Source organism: Heterodontus francisci, chromosome 18 (assembly GCF_036365525.1).
Source record: "Heterodontus francisci isolate sHetFra1 chromosome 18, sHetFra1.hap1, whole genome shotgun sequence".
Taxonomy (NCBI): domain Eukaryota; kingdom Metazoa; phylum Chordata; class Chondrichthyes; order Heterodontiformes; family Heterodontidae; genus Heterodontus; species Heterodontus francisci.
In genome coordinates, this window is record NC_090388.1 from 63,672,166 (window position 1) to 63,699,069 (window position 26,904).

General features: G+C 42.7%; 1 protein-coding gene across 1 annotated transcript in view; it reads left to right on the top strand.

Annotated features, from left to right (window-relative positions):
* The window catches only part of LOC137379686 (receptor-type tyrosine-protein phosphatase zeta-like), a 262,813-nt gene that overhangs the window by 21,087 nt on the left and 214,822 nt on the right, over positions 1–26,904 (top strand). The window contains exon 2 of the mRNA XM_068050891.1: positions 22,852–22,917. Coding sequence (XP_067906992.1) covers positions 22,852–22,917 — 66 coding nt within the window. The remainder of the gene's footprint in view (positions 1–22,851; positions 22,918–26,904) is intronic.

The following is a 26,904-nucleotide window of genomic DNA, read 5'->3' on the forward strand; positions in this document are numbered from 1 at the left end:
CATAAATTTCCATTGTTCCTCACCCCTCAAAGAGACGCGTGACTCTTATGTTGGTGGCAGCCTATCTGTTCACCATAGTGCCACAACCATGCTTCCTGCCTGTGGCTAGTCAGCCCTGACTGTGCAGGAGTCACGTCTGCGTTAATGGTGTCCTGCACAGAGAGACTAACAAGCACCTGTCAGCCAATGCTGATGCCTGGGCATCTCCACTAATAGGGTTGGAAACCCCCTTCTCCAATCTCATTCATCTTCAGTCACATTTAAAGCTGCATGTTTCATGTTATGCATTGCACTCACCTTGCCAGAACACATCAGATCACTGATCCTCTTACAGCACTGTAGCTAGGTATGGGGGAGAAACCCATGGCTGCTGACCTCTTCTGCCACCTTCATCCAGGCCTTCTTGGTTTGGCGAACTGCTCTGCTCCTGCCGTCCAAATGGAACAGGACCTCCCTCCCATCCCTAACAGCCTGGAGAAGTACCTCTAGGGAGGCATTGCTGAATCTTGGAGCGAGCTTCAGCCATGTTTTCAATTTATGCGGCTGCCAGGGTGCTCTCACTGCTCCCTCCAGGGCGGCTGCATTATCATATCCTGCTGGCTGGCTTTTAAAGATGGTACCAGCGTTTCAGGATCCGGAACTTCCCTCCGCCTGCACTGTCTCACTGGCCACCTCCCCCACCTGCCAGCCCTTAACTGGCCGGCCCGGATAATATCCAACCTCTTTCAGTGGGACTTCAGGTAAAATTCCAGCCAATTTTTGACTCAGTTTCTGGTAGCCTGGAAAAATGTGACCACATTCAATCAGTTAAGAATGTTAGAGCAGTGTTGTCCAGTATAAATTGCTGACTAACCACAGGTGTGGCTACGACTTCAAGACCATTTTAGCCATATGCACTAATTTTCATAGAAAACGTCTTGCATCCACTCACACAATGCAACTTTAAATTTGTATATTTACTTAACAAACTTCTGCCAAAATTCAATAACTAAGAAAGTAAACCACTCACAATTGTTATATGATTGCCTTAAGAGTGATGTCCCTTTAAGATCTCAGTATGCGATTGAGCTAAGTACCAGGATGTAGTCATGTGACTCAAAGCCAGAGTTAGTCTGCAACTGTAACATTCAGATGAAGGTTCTGTAAATAGTTTGCTTTGTACTGTATATAATAGTTTAGCTGTAATAAACCTGTTTGAGATCTTCAGCAAACTGGACTCCACGCACATCATTTATGTTGCATCAGACAACATAAAGAACTCATCAAAACAATGACCAAAAAACCACTTGCATACTCAGCTTTCAAAACTACATGAGCATATGAACATTCAGATCACATGCTCAACAAGTATGTCTCTCCCATTTTTTATTTACTCATCAGAAATGCAATTATCCACATATGGTTAGTGTCAAATGATTTGGACAACAAGTTTTAATGTTTATTATAACTTCTGCACCCTTTCCAAGGTTTTGGCATCGTTGCTAAAATGTGGAGCTCAGATTGACTACAATACTGCAACTGAAGCCTAACCAGTATTTTGTAAAGGTTTAGTTTAACTTCCTTGCTTTTGTATTCTATTCCTCTATTAATAAAGCCAAGGACCTCATATGCTTATTTTAACAGCCTTCTCAACTTGCCCTGCCACCTTCATACAGCCCAAGCCACTTTGAACCCCCTTTAAAATTGTACCATCTAGTTTATATTGCCTCTCCTGACTTTTCCTTCCAAAATGCCTCACTTCACACTTCTCTGTGTTAAATTTCAACTGCCATGTGTCTGCCCATTTCACCAGTCTGTCGATGACCTCTATGATCTGCTATTATCCTCCTTATAGTTTATGGCATTTCCAAATTTCATATCATTTACAAACTTTGAAATTATGCCCTGTAAGCCAAAGTCCAGGTCATTAATATATATCAAAAAGAGCAGTGATCCTAATACTGATCCCTGGGGAACATCACTGTATACTTCCCTCAAGTCTGAGAAGCAACTGGTCACCGTTTTACTGTGACTGCATTTAGATGACAAAAGTAGAAAAGAGAATATTAGTTATATAGATTTTTTAGATTTAGAGATACAGCACTGAAACAGGCCCTTCGGCCCACCGAGTCTGTGCTGACCATCAACCACCCACTAATCCCATATTCCTACCACATCCTCACCTGTCCTTATATTCCCCTACCACCTACCTATACGAGGCTGTGGGAGGAAACCAGAGCACCCGGAGAAAACCTACGCAGACACAGGGAGAACTTGCAAACTCCACACAGGCAGTACCCAGATTTGAACCCGGGTCGCTGGAGCTGTGAGGCTGCAGTGTTAACCACTGCGCCACTGTGCCACTGAAAAAGTTGCAGCTGGTTACTATGTTGAATGAAAAAAACAATACGTGAGTTCTTCGAAAGCAACTGACGGAATTAATATTTTGCAAGTAACCAGATGAGTATAATTTTGTATTTATGCAAATGTGACAATTTAAAAAATGGGTTATCCTAGATTCGAAAGCTGATAGATTTCATCCCTCCTTAAAATTATACGGGGCTAAAAATAATTCTTAATTCCAGTTTATCACAAAGTGCTTCTGCTTGGCATGCAATCTGCTCAATACTATTAATATGTGAGCGAAGCATCACATAGAGAAAGAGGACATCTTCATTCTTTCACATGTGAGAGGCCATATCTCATAAGCCACATGGGACTGAGTGAGTTAAGTATTGTGACCATTTTTCATTCTTGTGAGCCTCTTTTTAAAAGACTTGCCAATTCTATGTGTGTGTTTGAGCAGTTTTGCAACAAATACAATCAGCTCTTCATTTTGAATAGAACTTCAAAATGATGATGAAACTCCCAAATATTACTCATCACACCCCCTTAGTTTGGAATAATTCCATTTAAATGACAGCAATATGCTGTTCCTTAATAAAACGGCTTTATACTATTCTGACAACTGTAGTCTGCGAATAGTGAATTGTTGGCAATGTAGCTAGAAGTTATTTGTGCTAATTTTCAAACCACTTACAAACTTCGCTAAGCATGCTGGCAGTTGTTTTATATTTTTATTGCTTTTGAAATGCATAGCATATAGCATTACAGTATAAACGTTAAGTGACATCAAATTTACATCCCTGCAATACCTATTAACCTATAAGCGATACTGCAATAGGTATTTTCAATGTCAAAGGCCTCGTAATTCCTTGTCACAGCCTATGTCACACATGATAATTGTTCTTTCGTAGTGACTATATCACCTTATGATTATGCTGTCTGGTCATGGGGTTTCCAAAATCATTCAAAATGCTTTCTGAAAAATCCTCCATTTGCTATTTTTTCTTAGTAACTACATTTCTAATGTCAAAAATGCAAAATAAAAATTGAAAAGCCTGCTTATTTCACAATTTTGCCCAGAGATATTTTTGAACAGAGCTATGATTCTCATGAGCCGATTTTGGATTATGCAGTTTGAGCATAGAAAGGGCAGGATTTTTATGCCCGGTTCCTGACTACACCATCGATTTGAAATGCAGGTCAGGAACCCACAAATGCCAACGCCGGAACCCAGAGGGAGATTTTGGAGGAGATAGCCAATTAAGTAGCCGCCTCCAGGCCAATTAAGGAAGGCAACAGGCTCCTGAGTCTGGGCCAATTTTTATTCCAAAATATACTTTATTCATAAAAATCTGTAAAAAATATATTACAAAACAGTTCAAAACAGCACGAAGTTGACAATACAAAGAGTGCAAAGGAGATAAGTTTCCTTCAATACAGGAGTGAATTGCCTCACAACCATTCCATTTCATTTTACATGCCATGTACATTTTGCGGCAAACCCAAATTTTCTGTATACAGCCCGAGGGGTTTTCGATGGATCCAGCCCCTCAGTTCACTTTGGTGGGGGGACATTACACAGTGGTCTTTCCCCATTAAGACTTTGCCGCAGCTGCCCCAAGCTTTAGTGCATCCCTCAGCATGTAGTCCTGGACCTTGGAATGTGCCAGTCTGCAACACTCGTCGTGGACAACTCTTTGCACTGGAAGACCAGCAAGTTTCGGGCAGACCAAAGAGCGTCTTTCACCAAATTGATAGTCCTCCAGCAAGCAGTTGATGTTTATCTCGGTGTGCGTCCCTGGGAACAGCCCGTAGAGCACAGACATCTGTGTTACAGAGCTGCTCGGGATGAACCTCAACAAAAACCACTGCATCTCTTTCCACAACAGTTTTGCAAAGACACATTCCAGAAGGAGGTGGGCAACCGTCTCTTCCCCACCACAGCCACCTTGAGGACATTGTGCGGAGGTGGTGAGACTCTGGGCTCACACCAGCCAAGCTACATCTTGGTGCTTGTTTGAAAGTTCTGGTGATGAGGCATTCTGCTAAATGACTTTGGCAGTCTGCTCAGGAAACCATCCGACAGGATCACTATCTCCTTTTCCTATAGGGCCTTGAGGACAATCCGTGCAGACCACTGCCTGATGGATTGGTGGTCAAACGTGTTTTTCCACAGAAACTTGTCCACGAAGGATAGGTGGTACGGCACAGTCCAACTGGATGGAGCGTTCCACGGCAATGTGACCAAGCCCATCCTTCGCAGCACCTGGGACAGATAGAACCTCAGCATGTAGTGACACTTGGTGTTTGCGTACTGGGGCTCTACACACAGCTTGATGCAGCCGCACACGAAGGTGGTCATCAGGATGAGGGCGACATCGGATGCATTTTTCCCTCCCTTATGAAGAGGATTGAACATCGTGTCCCTCCGGACCCGGTCCATTTTAGATCTCCAGATAAAGTGGAAAATGGCTCGGGTGACCGTCATGGCGCAGGAGTGGGGTATGGGCCAGACCTGCGCCACGTACAGCAACAACATGAGCACCTCGCACCTGATGACCAGGTTCTTACCCATAATGGAGAGAGATCGCTGCTCCCACATGTTCAGTTTATGGTGTATCCTAGCTACTCGCTCCCTCCAGGTTTTGGTGCACGCCGCAGCCCTTCCGAACCATATCCCCAGCACCTTCAGGTAGCCTGACCTGACGTAAAGGGGACAAAGGATCAGTCAGCCCAGTTCCCAAAGAACTTGGCCTTGCTCTTGCTGTGGTTAACTTTGGCTCCCGAGGCCAGTTCAAACTGGTCACAGGTGCTCATCAGTCTGCAAATGGGCAGCGGATCCGAGCAGAAGACGGCGACGTCATCCTTGTACAGGGAGGTTTTAACATGAGTGCCTCCGCTGCCTGGGATTATCACCCCTCTTATGCCCGCATCCTTCCTAATAGACTCAGCAAGGGGTTCAATACAGCAAACAAACAAGACCGGGGAGAGAGGACAGCCCTGTCTGACTCCAGATTGGATCAGGAAACTTTCTGATTCCCACCCATTGATTGAGACCGTGCGACTGATGTTTGTGTAGAGCAGTTTGATCCAGTTGCAGAGTCTGTCCCTAAACCCCATTTTGGAGAGCACGTCCATCATGTAGGTGTGTGATATCCTGTCAAAAGCCTTCTCCTAGTCCAGGCTGATGAGGCAGGGGTCCACCCTCCTGTCCCGTACATCGGCGATCGTATCCCTGACTAGCGCGAGACTATCAGGGATCTGCCTGATGGGTACAGTACAGGTCTGATCAGGGCGAGCCACCAACTCCAGAGCAGACTTGACTCGACTGGTTATGACTTTGGACAGAATCTTTTAGTCAACATTGAGCAGCGAGATGGGCCACCAATTTCTGATTTCTGCCCTCTCCCCCTTCTGCTTGTCGATGAGGGTGATGATGCCTTTCCTCATGGATTCTGATATGCTGCCAGCCAGAAGTATACTCTCGTATACTTGGGATGCCATCGTTTCTGGGAGTTTTACTCGTCTCAAAGGACTTGACGGCCTTTGTCAGCTCGTCCAGAGTTAGCGGCTTGTCCAGTCTGTGCCTCATGCTGTCATCTGACCTCTGTGATAAATGACAGCAAGGACTGGGAGGCTCTGCTGTCTGTGGGCTTTGCGTCATACAGCCCAGCATAAAAGGATTTGCTGATCCTTAGTATGTTGGACTGCGAAGATGTTACCGAGCCATCCTCTTCCTTCAGGCTGCTGATCATAGAGCTGTCTCTGTGTACCTTTTGGAAGAAGTAACGCGAGCACGTCTCATCCTGCTCGATGGAGCGGATTCTGGACCGGACGATGATCCTGGAGGCCTCCGTGGCAAAGAGCGAGGCCTGCTGGCTCTTCACCTCTTGAAGGTCCTCCTTTACCTCGACCCCCATCGACTGCAGCCGGAGCAGATTTTGCATTCTTTTCAGGAGTCGGGACATTTCCCTCTGTGTCTCTCTCTTGCCTTCTGAACACCTTTGGAGATAAAGAACCTCTTGATGTTCTCCTTGATCGCTCCAGTGAACTGGAGACTCAAAGAGGGGTTTCACGGCCCTCCAACCTTTGTAATCCCTTTTGAGTACAACGTTCTCTGGGGTCAGCAGTGTAGCATTAAGCTTCCATGTCCCCCTGCGAACCCGCTGGTCGTCCTGTAAGTGACAGTCGGCCAGTAAGTGGCAATGGTCGGAGAAGAACACCGGCTTGACGTTGGTGGATCTGACCGTGACTGCACGGGACACAAACAGGAAGTCAATCCTGAAACGGGCAAACCCGTCCGATCTTGGCCATGTGTATCTACGCTGAGCTCCGTCTGCAGGTTTGCTGAAGACGTCGTGCAGTTTGGCATCTTTTACTGTTTCTATCAGGAATCTGGACGTCGCATCCAGTTTGCTGTCGTCACTGCCAGATTGTCCAGCTGCGTCGATGATGCAGTTGAAGTCACCACTTAGAATGACCGGCCTGGACGTTGCCAGCAGCAGTGGAAGACGGTCAGCCGCTCGTTGCATTGAACTGGGGCGTACACATTGATCAACCGGAGCGGAGCATTGTTGTACATTACGTCAGCTACGAGGAGGCAACCGCCCACCACCTCCTTAACTTCAGAGATGGTGAACTTACCTCCCCGCCGCAGAATACCCAGGCCGGAGGAACGGGAATCATTATCCCCTGACGAAATCGATGGCCCGTGGGACCACCGTCGCAACCATTGACTGTTGGTGCTGAGGTGTGGTAGTCCACACTCCTGCACAAACAGTAGGTCGGCTTTGACCAAGATTGAAACACATCGCTTAGTGAATTTAATGCTGCACATGTTAATTGAAGCAATCTTTATACCCATTTTTAAGTTAGTTGTTGCTTCCCACACCATTTGCCCTTGCTAGTCCCAGTCCTTCGGTATGTTCCTGCATACCCATAGTGCACGCAAGCTGTTTCACGCTCGTTGGGCTCAGAAACACCTCCTGGTTTCTCATGCAGGGTTTGTTCCGTTGGCGTGACATCAGGGGGGTCTCGTAGGCAGCAAGGATTGGGCTGTCCTCTGCTGTTGGTATCGTTCCCCTCTGTTCCTCCTCGAAAACATCACTGCTCCCAGCTTCCCGGAGCTGGAGTGCGCCTGACACTTCTTTCTTCTCGGTGTCCGAGAGCTGCGATGTGCTGGGCATGTCGCTAGGTTCGGCGCTTTGGGTTTGAAGTGTGCTGGGCCCATCACAGCTTCCAGTGCCCGGGAGCTAGGGGGGCTTTATCTTCCAGCTCCTTTGAGTTCTGCCACTTCTTTTGCAGGTGCCGTCGTTCCGGCACTTCCTCGTCCAGTGAGGAACAGCTGCTGTAGTCTGTCTCAGACCGTAGCCTCCTCTTGCCACTGGTTTGGGTGGTGGCCTGTTCCGATTTTGGAGGTTTTTCTTTGTGGTTTTCCTTTGTACCACTTGCCACTGGCCTGTTTGTCTATCTGCTGCCTCCTCCTCCATTGATTCTGTCTGTGGAGGAGGGGTTTCCGGGCACAGGGTAGGTGTTGGGTCGCTGGTTTCAGCTGCCTCCCCTTTCTTCTCCTTCTCAGGGAGACTTTCCTTGCTGCGGAGAGGGTTGCTTGTCTCCTTTCCAGCACCAGACACATTCACCGTTCCTTCTCCAGGCCTTTCCTTGGACCTTGCCGCCTTAGCATAACTGAGGCAGCTTTTGGGGCAGGTTTTGTAGAGGTGGCCTGCTCACCACACAGGTTGCAGTACTTCCTCTGTTTACAGTTCTTGGTCTGATGACCTTCCTTCTTGCAGTTCTTACAGACGACTGTGCTGCAGTTAGCTGCCACATGACCAGATTTGTCACCGGTGCGACAAACTCTGGGTTGCCCCGCATAGACCAAGAAGCCTCGATTTCCCCCGATAGCGAAGCTGGATGGAGGATGGATGATGGCTCCGTTGGCATTGACCTTCAGTGTCACCTTGACCTGCCGCTTGCTGGTGCAAATCCCAAATGGGTCCTTGACATCAGTGCTACTGCTGGACACCTCGACGTACCTGGCGAGAAAGGTGAGTACATCCATGACAGGAACATGGGGGTTGTAGAGGTGGATTGTCACCACCCGGTCACGTCGTGACGGCAGCGTGACGAGTGGCTCCACTGTGAGGATCGACAGCAGCGCCTGGTTTCCCTTCTCCATGAACACCTTCAGGAACTTGATGCATCCCGCCACGTTCTTGAACGTCACATTGAAATATCCACTGCTGGGGAAGTCCTGCAGGCAGAAGATGTCCATAGCTTGGAATCCACAGCAATCAATCAGGACTTTCTTGATGAAGAAGGTACAGTCAACCGGTGCATCTCCTTCCTTGTCCTTCACCACCACCCGACCGTTGTTATGCACTCCCTGGCCTCAAGCTGTAAAATTGGTTACAGCCATTTTACTCAAAACCTACCTGGGACAGGATCAAAGGCCACTGATCATGGTGTCTCACCTGCCAAATAAGCTTGGGCCAATAGAAGGCCATCCAACACTGGAAGATCAGCAGCTCTGCTATGAGAGGTGGGCACTGCTGATGTAGGTTTGAGAACAAGAGGGCACCTCAAGGTGGATGCGCCCTCTCAAAAGTTTTCAAAGTTTAAAAATAAAAAGTGTCCACAACCGCCACACCATCATTGTGTAGGGGGAACACTTCCACAGGGCAGCCTCTGACTGCAGCTGAGGCCATTTGGCTTTGGTGAGACCACGACTGGAAATTTTTGTTGGGCAATGGGGGCCCCGTCCACTAGCCGAAAAGTCAGTGGCGAGCCAGCCTCCACCGGGCCTGGGGTTCCAGACCAGATTTTACACTCCCCGGGCCCTGAATTGGTCTTGGGTGGGACTTCCACCTCCTTCAGGCAGGAAGTCTCACCTAATGGAGCTGCCAGCCAATCAGCGGGCTGGCAGCTTTTAGGCTAAGCAGCATCACTGGGAGCGGTGGCCACTGCTGGGACTACACTCAGCTTCAGGAGGAAGATGAAGGACGGCCCCGGAAGAAAGGTAAGTTTATAGGGCCTCACTGGGGACAATTGGTCAGGCTCCAGCGAGGCAAGGGGTTGGGGGTCAGTGAAGGGGAGGGAGTGTGTTGTGTGTGGGCGACGCTGGGCCTTAGGGGGCGGCCCTCCACGGGGCACAGAGTATAGGAGGAACAGCAAGGCTGGAAGTAGGTGGTATTTTACAGAATATATTGGGATGTCTGAGTGTGGAGGTGAGTATTACAATGGGATAAATCTGCAAAAATGTTCCCGATCTTGGATTCCCACTCTGACTACTTTGGCAGATCAAATCTTCTTTCCATGATGTCTGGTGAGGACAGTGATCCAACAACTAGCTAGAGGGTAACTTGAATTTCTTTTTGGAAGGGGGTGACTAGAAGTTGTATTGCATCTGGAACAGTTTAATAAAAGGTCACTGAGAAAATGGGATAGACATGATAGAAGAATTTTAAGATGACTTATTCACTATGTCAAAATTGCTAAATCAAAACAGTGAAAGTTAGAGGTAGAATTTTGCCTCTTGGCCAAAAATAAAACTATTTTTGTGGATTGTTCGCCATTATAGGAGCCATCTTTTTTAATTGAAATGAATGGAATTGAAAATCAGACAGTTTCAGACAGTAACAGGTGACTCCAGTTTTACGCAAGTTGAAAATTTACACCAGAATCTGATCTTTTAAAAAATAAGAGCTGGAATTATATCAGGACTCTCTATAGACACAAGCCTATATTTGGATGAGACTAACTACTCAGCCCATCAATGACTTATGCGCCCGTTTGTACTGCTATTATTTTTTAATAGCAACATTTCACTTTTGTGTTCGGTGAAAATAGATTCAAATAACTAAGAATGTTACTGTAACTACAAAATAATTAGCAGACAAAAGCACTATTCATTGGAGTCAGAATTTAATGTGCAATCTTCATAAATAGTAAGTGAAAATTATAAATTTTAAATAAAAGTGTTTTTTATCATCTTGACAAATGCTCTTGAAGCTACTAAAACCTCTTCAAAGTGTGACAATGTCCAGGATTAAATGTGATGTGATTTAAATTTATTGTATTTACACAGGTAAACATATTTGGCACTTAGGATTATAAATGCATATATCTAATTTTACAGCAAAATTAACATTATGTGCATTTAAGGTCTTTTTTTAAGTACAAAATAGTGGTTTGAGCCATAATATCCCTAGTGTAAATGATATAACTGAGTTTAGATGTTTTCAGTTTCAACCAATTTTAGACTGATTGTCAAAATTGAATTTGCTGTAATGGAATTGAACTGAAGTAAAATGTTAAAATCTTGTATTACAAATGTCACTTTAACTATCAATTGCCCTTGTTTAAAAACAGGACTATCACTATAATCACTGGAACTGAGGGAGGACTGGCATAGAAATTGTGGGAATGAATTAGGAATGACATTGTAAGATGAGACAGGAGTAGCACTGAATCACTGGGAATGATGGGTCCTAATTGTAAAAGTAAAATATCACCAGTTTGATTTACAACTCTCGGTTCTGTTGTGCAGCACAACCATAAGCTGTATGAAATCAATTCCTTGGGCAACTTTCCATAACCACAAAGATTTTAAAAGTCGAATCCCTAGTGATCCTATTTTAATTTGATACATATCCTTGCTACCCTAATGAGTTCAATGGGCACATTGAAACTGCTTACATTGTGGTTTTTGCACAATTCGTCTGTATACTATGCACATGGCTTTTAAATTACTTTTGAGAATAATTACATGACATCGCACCAAAGGGTATACTTTAAAAGTAAAACTATCTGTCTTGATGCAACTAAAAATTTGTTATACATAAATGTTTTAGATTGGACCAATCTGAATGAATAATTTAGGATTTAGACCAGTCAACGTCATTGATGCATGCCATGTGTTACGACCGACATCTCTAGTCAAAGCCTCAATCAAAATATACGATTCTGATTGTGGTGGGTAAAACGCACTGTTAATTCAATCCCGTCCCTCCTCAGATTGCCTAACATATCATTTTAAACTTTCCAAATTAAAGAAAGACTCAGCTTAATTGTAACATCTATTAACCCCCCCGAATGAGGCTAACCAAACCAGGTGTCTTTAAATGAACAAATTAACCGTTTAATTAGAAAAACGAAGTTCTTAAACACTACTAAGATATAAACAACATTTAAAATGTAAAAAAATAGAGACCCTGCAGATATATGCTCCTGCTGGATGTGGAACAGCTCAAGGTTGCTTGAAGTCCTCATAGCCATCTGATGGGGAAAAAAAGGTTCTCCAACAGTAGAACAGTCCGTAGTCTAATTCAGAAGTCGAAATTGTTGCTCCTTCTCCAGCGATGAATTTCAACAATTAACAACTTGAAAACACTTTTTAATGAATCAATTTGGCTTTAGAATTTTTGATGGATAAAAGATTGTCAAAGTTGAACTTCCCTTGCTTCAATTCAAATTGTCAGAGATCTCTGTTTTAGCTTGACTTTTTTGAATTTTGAGAGAGAATAATAAACAGACTAAATTCTCTTCCTTCAGTTTAAATGGTCTGAGAGAACTCCCTTCAGGTGCTAACACACAGCTGCCTGTCTGTTTCTCAGAGTTAGAACAGTCTATTTCCACTATTAGCCAGTTCAAAATTAAATTGTAACTTTGCATCTCTCGATCTCTGGTTCTGAATGGCTGTATCCCGGGCAATGAGAATGCACTCTTTGACTCAGTTTTTGTATCTTCCTGCCTTAAAGCAGTACTGCTCCCTTTCCAGCCTTGAAGGCACACCTCATTTTTCCTGAAAAAACTACAGGATAATAACGCCTCCACCTCTGGTGGAATGAAATGCCATTCCTGGAATGAGTTTCATTACAATGGGTAAAAAGTACAATTTGAAAAACAAAATGCTAACACTTTTTTTTCACATTTACAGGCGTACACTTTTTTAAAATGTCAAACTATAGCAACAAGTTCCACCAGAACATTTCGGCTTTAAATTTTCAAAAGGTTGCCCTAATTTACCCATTTCAAATTTCCAAGCATAGTTTTCCAATTGTTCCGTGTTTTCCTTCCAAGTATCCCTATTGTTCATCCCCTCAGCCAGGTGGACTGCACAGCTGGGAGCACTGACCACCACTGGGTTTACTATTCTCTGAGAAGTTTCTCGAGTAACCCTTAACCTATGTGGCATCACTTGACACTGGAAAACCCTGTCCGGTGTAACAGAAGCTGACTTTTTCTTACCCTGGAGTGTCAATGGAATTTGCCAGTATCCCTCCAACACATCTGTCTGTTCAAGAGTTATGGTGTTGCCCACTCTGTCCATACAGTCCTTTAAATGCAGTGACTTTTCTAGAGTCTATGCAAGTTTGAGCCAACCCACCAGGTTAAGATATCAAGACCATCTGTGAATTCCAGCTGTCCTGACTAGGTTCAACTAAGCTGCCCTTCAGCATGCATTGTATCTCTGCTTCCACTTGGGCCTGTCTGTCTGGACCTAAGCAACGAGGATGTTATTTTAAAGGAATGGTTCCCCCTATACCCACATCATGTGTGGCTAAGGCTGTACATCCTGGCTTATCCCTACAAACTTTTTGAAATGTTGTGAAAACCCTGTTTAGGACTTCACGCTGTTTTGCCTCTAAGTGTAAAAGCCTATGGTTTAATTTTCCTAGCCATTCTGTATTCGCTAATTGGATAGTTGGAGGTTCAATCTGAGAATTTCCTAGGCCTGCTTCTGCCTCATCCTCACTATCCTTTTCCTTCTCAACAGTCCTGATTACCTGACATACCTGTAGTGGCTTATCCGTCTCCCTGCGGTAATATTGTTTGAGCATATTAATGTGACACAACCGGTTCTTCTTCTGGCGATCAGGGGTGTCAATCAAGTAATCTACCTTACCCACCCTTTTGATCACTCTATATAGGCCACTGAACCATGCTTTTAATGGTTCTCCCTGTAATGGTAACAACATCCTGATAGGTTGTGGTTTTTCCACCATTTGACAGGTATAGCATGTCCAACAAAATTGTCTCACATCCTTTGTAAGACCTGGCCAGTAATAATGTTTGCTTTTGTGTGACTTGGTCTTCCGAATTCCCCTATGTCCTGCAAAAGGAATGTTGTGTGCTAACCTTAATAATCCTGGTCGATATTTAGGTGGTACCACTATCTGTTCAACAACTGTCCAGTCTTCTTCGGCAGGTCTATGAGGTGGTCTCCATTTCCTCCTCAAAACCCCGTTTGCCATATAATAGCCTTCCGGAACTCTTTTCACCTCAGCTTCTGACAGAGCTGTTGTGCTATTCGGTATATCTCTGGATCAGCTTGCTGTGCTGCAATGATAGGTGATCTGTTAAGCAACTCATTTGGATTATCTAAATCCCCAAATAAGGTTTCAGATACTCAAATTGATATGCTAGGTCATATAGTACTTGTGTATTGGATATTTTAAGCGTCCTTAGTAATGCAAGCATTGCTGAGACGGTTATTTCATAGAGATTGACCTAGATTGATACTAATTGGTGTTTTGGTTGTCTACAGTTTACCATTTATGTGGGTTGAAGTCTCATTTTGCACTGTAAATTTCCCCCTGCATTTTTAATTCTTCTGTTCATCCCATGCCATCCAAGCTTGGGGGTGAAGGGCTACAGGGATCACCTGGTGTTAGATCTCTACTAATGCATCTCTTGAATTGTCCATGTTGACATGTTCGTGCCACACTGATGACTCTCTCTCAGTTGTACTTCCTTCAGGGGAGCCACCTGGCCTCTGCATTTTCTGTAAAACATCTCAATTGAGATGAGGAAGTCAGCAAGTTGGAAGATTGAATTTGAACCTTGTATAATTTAACTTATATATTAAATCATATCTCTTCAAACAAATGTATGGTAAAACAGAATAAAGATTTAGAACCTATCTGGCCTAGGTGTGGATGTATTTATTGTTTCCATTTAGCCTCACATAATTAGAATATCCTGCCTTTCAAATTCATTATTTGCCTTCAAGCATTGTAATTAAAGCCCTAATTAAAGTCTAACAATAACAGATTTTTAACACTCAGTTGTTTGTAATTAGAAACTATCTTTGGATGTAATGTAACTACAGTTTTCTTGCAGCAATATCAGATTAAAATAGTAGGTTCCTGAAACACTATTCAACTGCAGCTTCCAGCAATCACAGATCCAAAGCGTTGGTATTCTATGAGCCAAATGAGCTACTAAACCTTACCAATACGGTCAGTTTACACTGACTCACATGCCATGTCCTCTTTCTGGGTAATTTCTGGCCTTTAACATGCACTCAGTCATATAAAATGGAGCTCATTTTGTCAACATTAGGTAGCCCACATAAACAGGAGCAATGATGAAGGATGGTGCACAGTCACTCTAACGCTACAACTAAATGGGTATATTGGCCAGAATTGGAATTCTATCCATTTGTTGCCCCGTAGCTCCCCTCCCCAGGGGGACAACATTTGCTGAAACTGAAAACTGCTGAAACAACTGCATCTAAATTTCAGGTTTAGAGACCTGCAAAAGTGGAGTTTGTGAACTTCAAATGTGAATTTGGCTTTCTCAACAATTATTTAGCGTATCAATACTTGTAGCTATAGCAATAATTTGAGCCTTGCATGTCAGTTCAGATATTAAATCCTTCATATCAGAAAACTAAATACAAATCACAGCTGAATGGCTCCACGTTTTCTATGTTTGTTTCACAAAAGGCATTTTAATGAATCTGAGCAAAGGCTTGAACTTAAGTGGCAACCATAAATACAGTTTTGGTCAAGGATTGTAACGTACAGAATACAAAATAATCATTAAATAAAATGTTCTTATATGCATTGAAACTTATATACTTCTGTCCATTCTAATTTATGATGCATTTACTGAAAGAAAACAGCAATTACAGAACCTTTTCTCAATAGCTACATGGAGGGATGTTATCATATTGTGCTGTGTGAATGACACTTTCAGAATAGTCACAAGAAATCACAGTAATCTTCGCTCTTTAGGCAGGTATGTAGATTGATAAGTCGTATTTTTCAGTTGGTGACTAACTGCAGTTGTTTGGCCATCAAAGCAACATTTTCATAGCTTAAGACTAATTTTTGGTGGTTAACCATAGGAGTCAAATAATATTTGTGTTAGCCAGCAATGAGGTGAACTGTAATTTGAAATATTTACTGTGTAGTAAGTATTGGAAACTTGCAACAAATTCCCTTTTCTGTCAATTTGGAATTCAAATATTGCTAATCTTGACTAAAAGAACTTGATTCCAACCAGTAACTTATTTTTTATATTTAATTTTAAAAGAATGTTGATGCTGACAGTTTTGAAACACCTTGGATCAGCTAAGGTACTGCCAGTAGACTCCTCAGCTGATTATGACTCATCCCTTGGGTTTCAACACTAGGTTCCTGGACCCAACTAGGAAGTTGGTTAACTCTTGAGACCAACTTACTGCCCCATGCTGGTTTCCAATTCCAAGATCCACGGAGAAGCTCTAATAGCTCCACAGAGAACATCATACAGGAATTTAGTTCCTTCTATGCACTATTTTTAGGGCAGTGATTAAAACGTTCGTGCACATGATCCACCCCCACTATTTAACGCAATTGTTGCCTCATTTTAAATAAATGGGTTAACACCTACATTAAGATAATGCAGAGGGGAAGATAAACACCAAAAATGGTGCACAGACCAAATTAAACTGCAAAATGTGAGTGCCATTTTTCACAGGTTATCATCAGTCATCAGGCCATTGGTGACTTAAGGAGATTTCTTTTGCTTCCTTTCATAAACACTGGTGTGGCATGCAAGTATTAACAACCAAGCAAAACAAAAACACACAGTACACACCTCAGTCCTTCATCATCTATGTGCTACACTGAAGGCAGTTTAAGGTAGAATTAGAAATGAAAACCAAAACAGAAGGTAAACTGATGGACAAGGCCATTTACCTTAATGCTATTTTAACATGTTAATAATAATGTGTTAATAAAATAAATAAGTAACAATTTAAAAAGTATTCCCCACAACCAGTGATGAGTTAGGCTTTTCAATGTTCTGTAGTACAACTTTGTGAATGTATAAAGAGGAACAAGGGTAAGCAATGATTACAATATGTAACTATATAAATTAACTATATATACATGTTAGTCACACTTCATGCCACAAATGCAAATTTTTTTTTTTAGAGATACAGCACGGAAACAGGCCCTTCAGCCCACCGAGTCTGTGCCGACCATCAACCACCCACTTATACTAATCCTACACTAATCCCATATTCCTACCACATCCCCACCTGTCCCCATATTCCCCTACTACCTATCTATACTAGGGGCAATTTATAATGGCCAATTTACCTATCAACCTGCAAGTCTTTGGCTGTGGGAGGAAACCGGAGCACCCGGCGAAAACCCACGTGGTCACAGGGAGAACTTACAAACTCCGCACAGGCAGTACCCAGAATTGAACCTGGGTCGCTAGAGCTGTGAGGCTGTGGTGCTAATTTCTGTATTACTTTTTAAAAATACAAAAAGAGAAGACTTGGCAAATCAAATAAATAGAATGCTAGATAGAACTTTAACCCTATAAGGTCGGGAAGGTTCAGGTAAGGGTAAATTTATAAGTCAAATGAGAAAGGTCAAGGCTGTAGAGCTGAGTAGTGATTTGGGTAAAATCAAGTAGAGTGCATAAGGAAGGGACAGCAAGGATAACAAAGGCAAAGGGGCACTAGTGACTAAGGTCAGATCAGGGAAAAATAGTAAACAGTTAAAATTAAAGGCACTATTTCTGAATGCATGAAGCATTCACAACAAGATAGATGAATTATTAGCAGAAATAGAAATAAATGGGTTTGATCTAGTAGCCATTATTGAGAAGTGGTTGCAGAGTGACTAAGGTTGGGAACTAAATATTCCAGGGTACTTGCATTTTAGAAGAGATAGGCAAAGTGGAAAAGGAGAGGAGTGGGGTAGCCCTGATAATAAAGGATGAGATAAAGTCAGTAGTGAGAATGGATCTTAGCCCAGAAAATCAGAATGTAGAAGCTAAGAAATAACAAAGGGCAGAAAATATTGGGAGTAAATTCTAGGCTTCCTAACATTAGTTAATGTATTAGACAGAGTAAAAATCAGCTAATCAGTTGTAACAAGGGTAAGGCAATAAGCATGGGGATTTTAATCTTCATATAAATTGGGCAAACCAAATTGGCAAAAGTGATTTGGTGGATGAATTCATGGAATGCTTTTGAGTTAGTTTTCTGGAACAATATATCAAGCAACCAACTAGAGAACAGGGCTAATTTAAATATTGTATTGTGTAATGAGGCAGGGTTAATTAGTAATCTCGTGGTAAAGGATCCTCCTGGGGAAGAGTGATCATAATATGATAGGATTTCATACTGAGTTTGATAGTGATGTGTTAAGCCTAAAACTAGGGTCTTAAATTTAAACTAAATCAAATATGTAGGTATGATATGCAAGTTGGCTAAGGTAGATTAAGAAATTAAATCAAAAGACATGACAGTAGATACGCAATGATGAACATTTATAGATATAATTCATAATTCTCAAAAAACATACACTCCCTTGAGAAATTAAAAACTCCACGAGAAAATGGTACCAATGTGTATAACTAGAGATGTTGAGGATAGCATTATATTAAAAGAAGAGGCTTATAATGTTGCCAAAAAGAGTAGTGAGCCTGAGGATTAGGATTGCTTTAAAAATAAGCATGAGAAATTATAATTGGGATTGAGGAAATGGCAGAGACATTAAACAAATATCTGGTATCTATTTCACAGCAAATAGACATAAAAAAAACATACCAGAAATAGTGGGGAACTAAGGGTGGAATTTTATGTTCTGCCCCATGGCGAGTTTGGAGATGGGGAGAGCAACAAATCAGGTAGCATGGTGGTGGAGGGGAACCCCGCCATCATCCTGCCTCTGCTAAAATTTAGACCGGGGCAGGAAGGCATGTGAATGGCCTTCCTGCCCTGCCGCCAATTGAGGCCCTTAACTGGGTAATTAACCCCCATTTAAGGGCCTATTCCCGTTGCAGCTGCAATTACAGTGGACAGCCCTGTTGTCGCACAGGAAGCACAGCACGAAAAACTGTGCGGGCTGCTTTCCGGCTCCGGGGAGGGGGAGGGAGGGAGGCCTTGTAGAAAGACACTTAGTGCCTGAATGAGGAACCTGGCATTGGGAAGGGGTGGGGCCCACTGATAGCCACCCTCTGCCCTTGCTGCCGACATCCCTCCCCCTTCCTCCCTCCCCTGCGACCCCCACCCCACAAGACCTCTCCGACCCTGACCTACTTTAAGCCTGGTTTCAGCACCGCTCCTCAGTGTCAGATCGCTGCAACTACAGTAGCTGCCACTGCCTCCATGGTGGTGCTGCAGCTGCCAGCCTCTGATTGGCCAGCAGCTCTGCAACGTTGGGACTTCCGGCGACGGGTCCTAAATCCTGATTGACACTAAATTCAACAGACCTTCAAGAAAAGAGGCAATGTGGGGATCTCGGCATTGTTTTCCCCCGACGTCGAGACCCACGCTGCCAGCATAAAATTCCCCCCAAGGGTCTAAGGAGAGTGAGGAATTTAAAGTAATTAATGTTAGTGATTAGTCAAGAGAAGGTACTGGTGAAGATAATGGGATTAAAAGCTGACAAATTCCCTGGAACTGATGGCCTGCATCTTAGGGATCTAAAAATAGTGGCTGTTGAGATAGTGAATGCGTTGGTTTTGATCTTCTAGAACTCCCTAGATTCTAGAATGGTCGCTGTGGATTGGAAGGTAGCAAATAAAACCCCGCTGTTCATGGACAGCGAGAGAAAACTGGGAACTATGGGGCATTTAGCCTGACATCAGTCAATGGGAATATGCTTGAATCTATTATTAAGGATGTGGTAACCAAACACTTAGAAAATCATAATATGATGAGGCAGAGTCAACCCAGTCTTATGAAAAGAAAATCGTATTTGACAAATCTATTGGAGTTTTTTGACAGTGTAACTGACAGTCTAGATAAGGGGGCACCAGTGGATGTAGTATATTTGGATTTTCAGAAGGCATTCAATAAGGTGCCACAGAAAAAGCTGTTAAACAAGATTAGGCCTGATAGGATTAGGGGTAATATATTAGCATAAATTGAGGATTGGTTAACAGTCAGGTAACATAGAGTAGAAATAAACAAATCATTTTTCAAGTTGGCAGGTTTTAATAGTGGGGTGTCACAAGTGTTTTGATAAGGTGCAGAGGGGTCACAAGGCTCCCCTCTTGTCCTTCCTCTTATTTGACTGCAACAGGGTTTATTCTGTTTTTTACAGTGGATGTGCTTACAACTACAGTGAGTTGTACCTTTTACCTTTGTTGTGATTGTAAAAGAACCAATCAGACAGGTTTTTCTTGAGTTTAAACAAGAGGTGAGTTTATTATACTTAACAATCTAAACTCAATCTAAAAAAAAGTACATTTACGCACACACTCACAGGAGAATCACACACACACAAATAGATTACAGAGTAATGAGGGGTAGATTTGTACTTGTATTAGTGTCAAGAACAAATAAAAAGTAATACATAATCTGTGAGGTTAGATGATTCCATTGTCTTCCTGCTGAAGTTGTGTTCCTGAAGTCTCTGGCTACTAAATGTGCAGTTTATGGCTGGCCCAACTGGTTCAGGTTTTTCTTGTAGGCAGAATTGTAAGTGGCTTTCTTTCCTGGTGTTTTTGTCTTGGATCCAGCAACCAGCAGCTAGGCTTCACACAAGGTCTTCTGGAGAGAGAGAGAGAGAGACACACACACACACCCCTTCTGGCTTCTGCACTGTATGAGTCACTGACCTAACTGCTTTGTCCAAGGGAAAACTCCCAGCTTTCACAGAGTTGGAGAGATGGTCAGACGACTGCCTCAGTGTATTGTCTGGAACCTTCAAATGAGATTCAAGTTTAGGAGTTTCAGTCCCATAGGCCCTAGGATGTTAACATTTACACCCGGAAGGTATGGCCCTTTCAAGGTTAATGTGCCATGATAGCTTTGAAAGTCCTACTAAAGAATGCAATTTCCTTTTGTTCACTCAATAGAGCCAGTCATTGTCTTGGGTACAGGCTCATCAAACAAGTGCCTCCTCTTTGAGGCCTTGGAATGTGTAAGGTGTTCAGATGCAAATTGCGGTGGCCATCTTGGCTGCCAGCTTAATGTAGGTTTCCAATTGATGAATTTTAAAAATCCCCCTTTGGTATAGCAAGTTTTCTTGACACAAGGATAAAAGGATAAGTGCCTAGGCCTCAGCTGTTTACAATCTATATCAACGACTTAGATAAGGTTTACCGAGTGTAATGAGTCCAAGTTAGCAAACATTATGATTCTATGATTCTATGAGGTGGGGAAATAAGCTGTGAGGAGGCCGTAAAGAAGAAAGAAAAAGAAAAGAAAGACTAAATATAACATCTCATCCAAAAGACAGCGGCCGGAATTTAACGCCACCCCAACGAGCTGGATGGTGGCGGGTGCAGTGGCGTAAAATGGAGTGGAAGGCTCCGGGAGGCTTTCCAGACCCGCTCCCGCCTCTGCTTCCCTTTACAGAGGGCGGGGGGAGGGGGGGTGGTGAAAAAAGGCCCACCGGCCCCAGGCCAATCAAGGCCCTTAAGTGTCCACTCAGCGGCCACTTAAGGGCCTTCGCCCGCCTCCACGCAGGGTGGCCTGGAGCCGGGAAAAGCCGCCTGCAAAAAGCTCATCGGGCACAGGGTGCCCAATGGAGGGCTGACCCTGCTACCCTAACCACCACCAAGACCCAACATGCCACCCTTCCCTCCAAACAACCACCCTTGCCTTGCCAGGGCCTGACCGATTACCCCCCGCGAGACAAACCAAAACTTACCTGTCTTCCTGGCTCCCAGGCATCTTCTCTTCATGCTGGGCCAGCAGTGGCCACCGCTCCCGGTGGCGCTGCTGGGACTAAGAGCTGCCAGCCCACTGATTGGCCGGCAGCTCAATGAGGCGAGACTTCCTCCCTCAGGCAGGTGGAAGTCCCGCCTCGGAACAATTACCTGTAAAATACAGAACGGATACCCAGGTGAAGCGGAAGCGGGTTCGCTGACGACCTTTACGTCAGACGTCAGCTCCCGTCCACCTGCCATAAAATTCTGGCCAGCATCTCCAACAGTGCAGCACTCCCTCAGTACTGCATTGGAGTGTCAGCCTTGATTTTTGTGCTGAACCCGTGGAGTGAGGCTTGAACCCGCAACTTTATGATTCAGAGGTGAGAGTGTTACCAACTGAGCCTCATCTGACACTTGCAAAGAAGTTGCTAAAGGATATGGACAGGTTGTGAGTGGGCAAGAAGGTGGAAGATGGGGAATAATATGGGAAAATGTGAAATTACCCACTTTGGTGGGAAAAATAGAAAAGCAGAATATTTTTTTAAATGAGAAGCTTGTAATTGTTGGTACGCAGAGAGATTTGTGTGCCCTTGTGCCCGCATGCATACAATTAGGAAAGCAAATGGTATGTTCGTCTTTATTGCTAAGAGGTTGGAATATAAAAGTAAGGAAGTCTTGCTGCAACTATGTAGGGCTTTGGTGAGACCAAACCTGGAATACTGTGTACAGTTTTTGTGGTCTTAACTAGGGAAGGATACACTGGCCTCAGAGCAAGTGCAATTGATTGCAACTAGATTGTTCACTAGATTGATTCCTGGGATGAGAGGGTTGTCTTATGAGAAGAGATTGAGTAGAATGAGTCTATATTCTTTGGAGTTCAAAAGAATGAGAGGTGATCTCATTGAAATGTATAAAATTCTTAGCGGGCTTGACAGTGTAGCTGCTGAAAGGCTGTTTTCCCTGGCTGGATAGTCTAGAACTAGGGGGCATAGTCTTAGAATTTAAGACTGAGTCTTTTGCATTCTCGACCCTAGAGGGTGGTGGACGCTCAGTCATGGAGGGTATTCAAGACTGAGATAGTTAGATTTTGGACACTAAGAGAATCAAGGGATGTGGAGATAAGGTGGGAAAATGGAATTCAGGTAAATCAGCAATTATCCTATTGAATGGCAGAGCAGGTTTGAAGGGCCATCTGGACTACAGCAGCTCTTATTTCTTAAGTTCTAAGACCTCTGATTTCCTAATGGATTCTTGTGACATCCAATTGATCTTTCAAACATCAATTAATCTCTAATTGACTTTAGGAAAGCTCATCAGTTGTACTTTGTGGTCTTAAAGGGATCACATCAAGTTACCCACAAAAGCATCAGAACAGCACAATAAATTGTGCATCACATGATTTATTACTCCTGTACTTACAAAATAGTATATTCTCTGATTTACTGTAAGCAATGCCACAGAAGATTGGTTAATATCTGTAAATAACATCTTGTGGAAAGCACTAGTGTAGGTGTTTTTTTACTGTGTGGTTGACATCAATTTGGGCCTGTGATTATTATATGTAATTTTCACTTTGTTTTAAGAATACTTTGTTTGTTTTTGCTATAAAGATTTTTTTTCATTCTACAGATGGGACACATGGATTCTACAGACAACACAACAACTTCTTTGATGATGTGGATTGGTCATACACCGGTAAGCATTTAGTTCTGCATAATGACAGTCATTCACCTATGCAAATTTATCTAGTCATGAAACACAAGAAAACATAACTTTTAGATGGGTAAAGATTAAAATGTAGGTATAGATTCATGCAAAAAATAAATATAGCAACCAGATTTATAATTTTAAAATCTGCTCTAATCCCCATAGCTAGGTATGGTGAAGACCACTTAGTCTTTGAGTTAAATGCATTTTATTTTCTTAATTATAGTGTTCCATTTGCAAAAGAGTAATCTTCAAGCATATAATTAATGGTACAGTTTTTCACTGTCTTGGTGATAATGTTTCCTACATTTATCTTTCATGTTGTTGAATACTAAAGTGATAAGATGTTGCTCCTTAAGTATAGGGTGGAACATATTTATCCTACTTAGGAAACCAGTACTACAGTCATTTCTGGCTATGAGTTTCCAACCCTATATCCTCTCCATCACAATGACTGCATACTTCTACCTCCGTAACATCGCCTGTACTGAAACCCTCATCCATGCCTTTGTTACCTGCAGACAGGACTATTCCAGTGCTCACCTGACCTGTCTCCCATCTTCCACTCTCCATAAACTTGACCACATCAAAAACTCTGCTACCCATATCCTAACTCACACCAATTCCCATTCACCCATTACCCCTGTGCTTGTCATGGGAATCCATAGAATCTATAAAAGTGGACTGATGTAAGTGCTATATGACGAATAGATATTTTTCTAACTTTTTTTTATAGCATGTTCCTTTAATAGTCTACATACAGATATGATACAAAACCCTCTGTGTTTGTGCATATTATAGGCATGTTTATTTCCAGAGATTACATTCGGTGCACATAAAAACACCCATCTAACAATAACCTACATTCTCACTATCACAGCATCCAGTACCCTATCTGGACATTCATTCTATACATCGATTACTCTTTGTGTGAAAAAAATTCTCAACATCAATTTGCCTTTTGTTAGCACTCATTATGAGAATTCTGTGTGTATTATGTACAATGAGGTCTAGTAGAGTTCTGCATGAGAAAAAGTAAATAAATTTAGAGCTGTCAATGATCATGTTCACTTTTTCTAGTTTCACCCCTTTTCTTTCAACAAGAGTGTTTAGTTCTGATGATTCAAACATCATGTAGAACAGACTGATAGACCCTTGAATGGCACCAGGAAGGCTGATGCAAATACAGCTTGTGTACATACTAAAAAGCAACATTATTTCAGTTGTTTTTTTGAAGATTTGCTTCTCCAATGTGTCTCGTCTTATTTTAGCATTGATGTTATACTCAAATTGAGAAACTTTAGGTCAACATCTTAAGTGCAGGACACCATTGTGTTTAGGAAGAGAAGAGAAGGTGAATGAGGAAGTGGCATCCAACTTGGGCTTTAAAGGAGGAAGAAAGACCCAAGGGAGAAAAAGAGCTGTTTTGAAATCTTGGGGAAAATATTTCAAAAGCTGGTTTCCATAGCAGAACATATTTTTTTTTTAAATTTTCATGTATGAGCTATTAGTGACCAAAAACAGAAACAATCTGAATTAATTGAGGGCATTGAATTATCCAAAATGAATTAAATACAATTTTGTTACAAGGTAAGGAATTAGTCAATAGAATAGGGAAGGTCGACAACTGACCATGAAAGCTCCAATTCAGTAAGAAAGCAGTGAAATAAATGAAAGATTGGAGATGGAGAGATAAACAATTCATTACTGAAATAAAAACAGAAAATGCTGAAAATACACAGCAGCTCAATCAACATCTGTAAAGAGAAAACACAAGCTAATGTAATAGATGCATACCTTTCATCAGAATATATTGAAAGCTAGTGAATAGAATTGTTATTTAGCTCATTAAAAACTGAAAACTATCAATAGTTGGTATATGGAATTTTCCAGCCCGATCTGGCTCAACATTTGTTTGGCAGGTTGCTAGTACGTTTGTGTGTCCGATCAGTGTCCGGTTCTGCTTACACTGAACCTTAACAGTGGTCACACAAATTTTGTTTTTTTTTGTTAATTTCTCTCCTCCTAGACACGACTAACTATTCTGAAACTTCCTCTCTTTCTAAGAGACATTCTAACATGGAAGTTGTCTTTGATGTAAGTTCCACCCTTACTATATGTCAGGGAGTGTTGCTCTAGAACTTTGGTGGGGGTGTCAGATTATAGCAGTTTATCCCTCCCCTCCCCTCTCCAAAGATTAAATTCCTTGCTGTACCTGGCATCTCACATGACCAAAGCAGTTTGACTGAAAAAATATTGGAACCTAAACCCGTGACCTCAATTTCAAGTCAAGTGCTTAACCACTCGGTCTACTGTGTGGCTTCCATCTCTGTAATTTCTTCTTGATTATTTTTCTGGTGGCATAGCAACTCGAGTTGCCCTGAGGTTACTCGGTAGGGCACTGTATTCAAGAGCTGGAAATGAATAGCTAAGCTGCACGGTGGGATTATCTTGGGTTTTATTGCCTTTGGCAGTCATTGTATGGTGCGTGTTATAAAAGATAGCCATGGGATAGCTCTTGAAAATCAATGGTGATTGGTGGTCTTTTCACACAGTGCCTGCATTGGCATAGACTGGTGTTTGAACTGAAGATATTTCACTACAAAGAGATCTTTTTTGTATCTTTTTAAATAACCAAAGCTAAATGAGATTATGTCAACGTTATATGGTGCCAACTTGTTCAACATATGATGAATACATAAAGTCCAATGCTGCCACTGTAGAACTAAAACTTTGACAATATGGGAATCATCTGCATCACAAAAAGTAAACTGAATAGATTTTACTCATGTCTGCCTGGTAAATAAGACCCTGCAGCGTCTATAGTTGTTGTTCTCACTGTGCATATGTTTGCAGCTATTAAACATAGGGATTTCTCGGGGGCTGGGGGAGCAGCGGAATGGAATGAGAAAAAACTGTGTACACTACGGGCTGAATTTTGTGCGGCAGTTTGAAAAGGAAATGGTGATATGGGGGGGGGAACGGAGAATCGTGTCGGATGCATTCAGCCAGAAATCTGGCGCCGTGATGATGGTTCCGGATTTAGTCAGGAGCGGGAAAGCTCCAAGGCCGAATCGCTGCCCCAGCATGATGGGAATATTTTTTTCAATTGTTGAGCAGTTAATTAGTGGATGGCGGGCAGCATGTGCCGTCGGATTCCTGACCGTTAAAAGCTGGTGTCACCGAGACAAGGCCTCAGTGCCGTGAGGGTAGGCAGCCATGGACAGCACTACATAGGGGAAGAGGGGTGGGGGGGGGGGCGGAGGCCATTTTTGGACTCCAGTGCAGTGCGCTCTGCAAGGGATGTTGAGATCTTGGGGAGTCTGCCAGGAGGGTGTGCTAGGGTTTGGGTGGCTATATCTTTGATCAAACTGTTGGGTGAGACACTTGGTTGCCTATATTGCTGGATGAAAAGGTCAATCATCAGCAAGGGTTGTCACTGAGGGCCATCAGGGAGTCTGCTGGGAGAAGTAGCAAAGGCACCACTGCCAAGGCAGGGTCATCTCTGCATCGATAGCACTCTGTAGGCCCACTGGTCACCAGGCATGTGTCATACACCTGGCTGGATTTTACATTTTGGCGGCGGCTGTAAACAATGGCAGCTGTTTCTGGGATGTTACTTATATCACCTATGATGAAGACTGATGCAAAATACCTGTTCAATTCATCTGTCATCTCCTTATTTTCCATTATTAATTCCCCAGACTCACTTTCTATAGGACCAACACTCTCTTTGTTAACTCTTTACTTTTTAAAATATCTGTAGAAACTCTTTCTATCTGTCTTTATATTTCTCACCAGCTTTCATACTCTAATTTTTCCCTCCCTATTAATCTTTTAGTTGTTCTTTGCTGATTTTTATACTCTTTTCAATCTTCTGACCTGCCACCCATCTTTGCGCAATTATACGCCTTTTCTTTAAGTTTGATACTGTCTTTAACTTTTTTAGTTTACTACGGATGGTGGTTCCTCCCC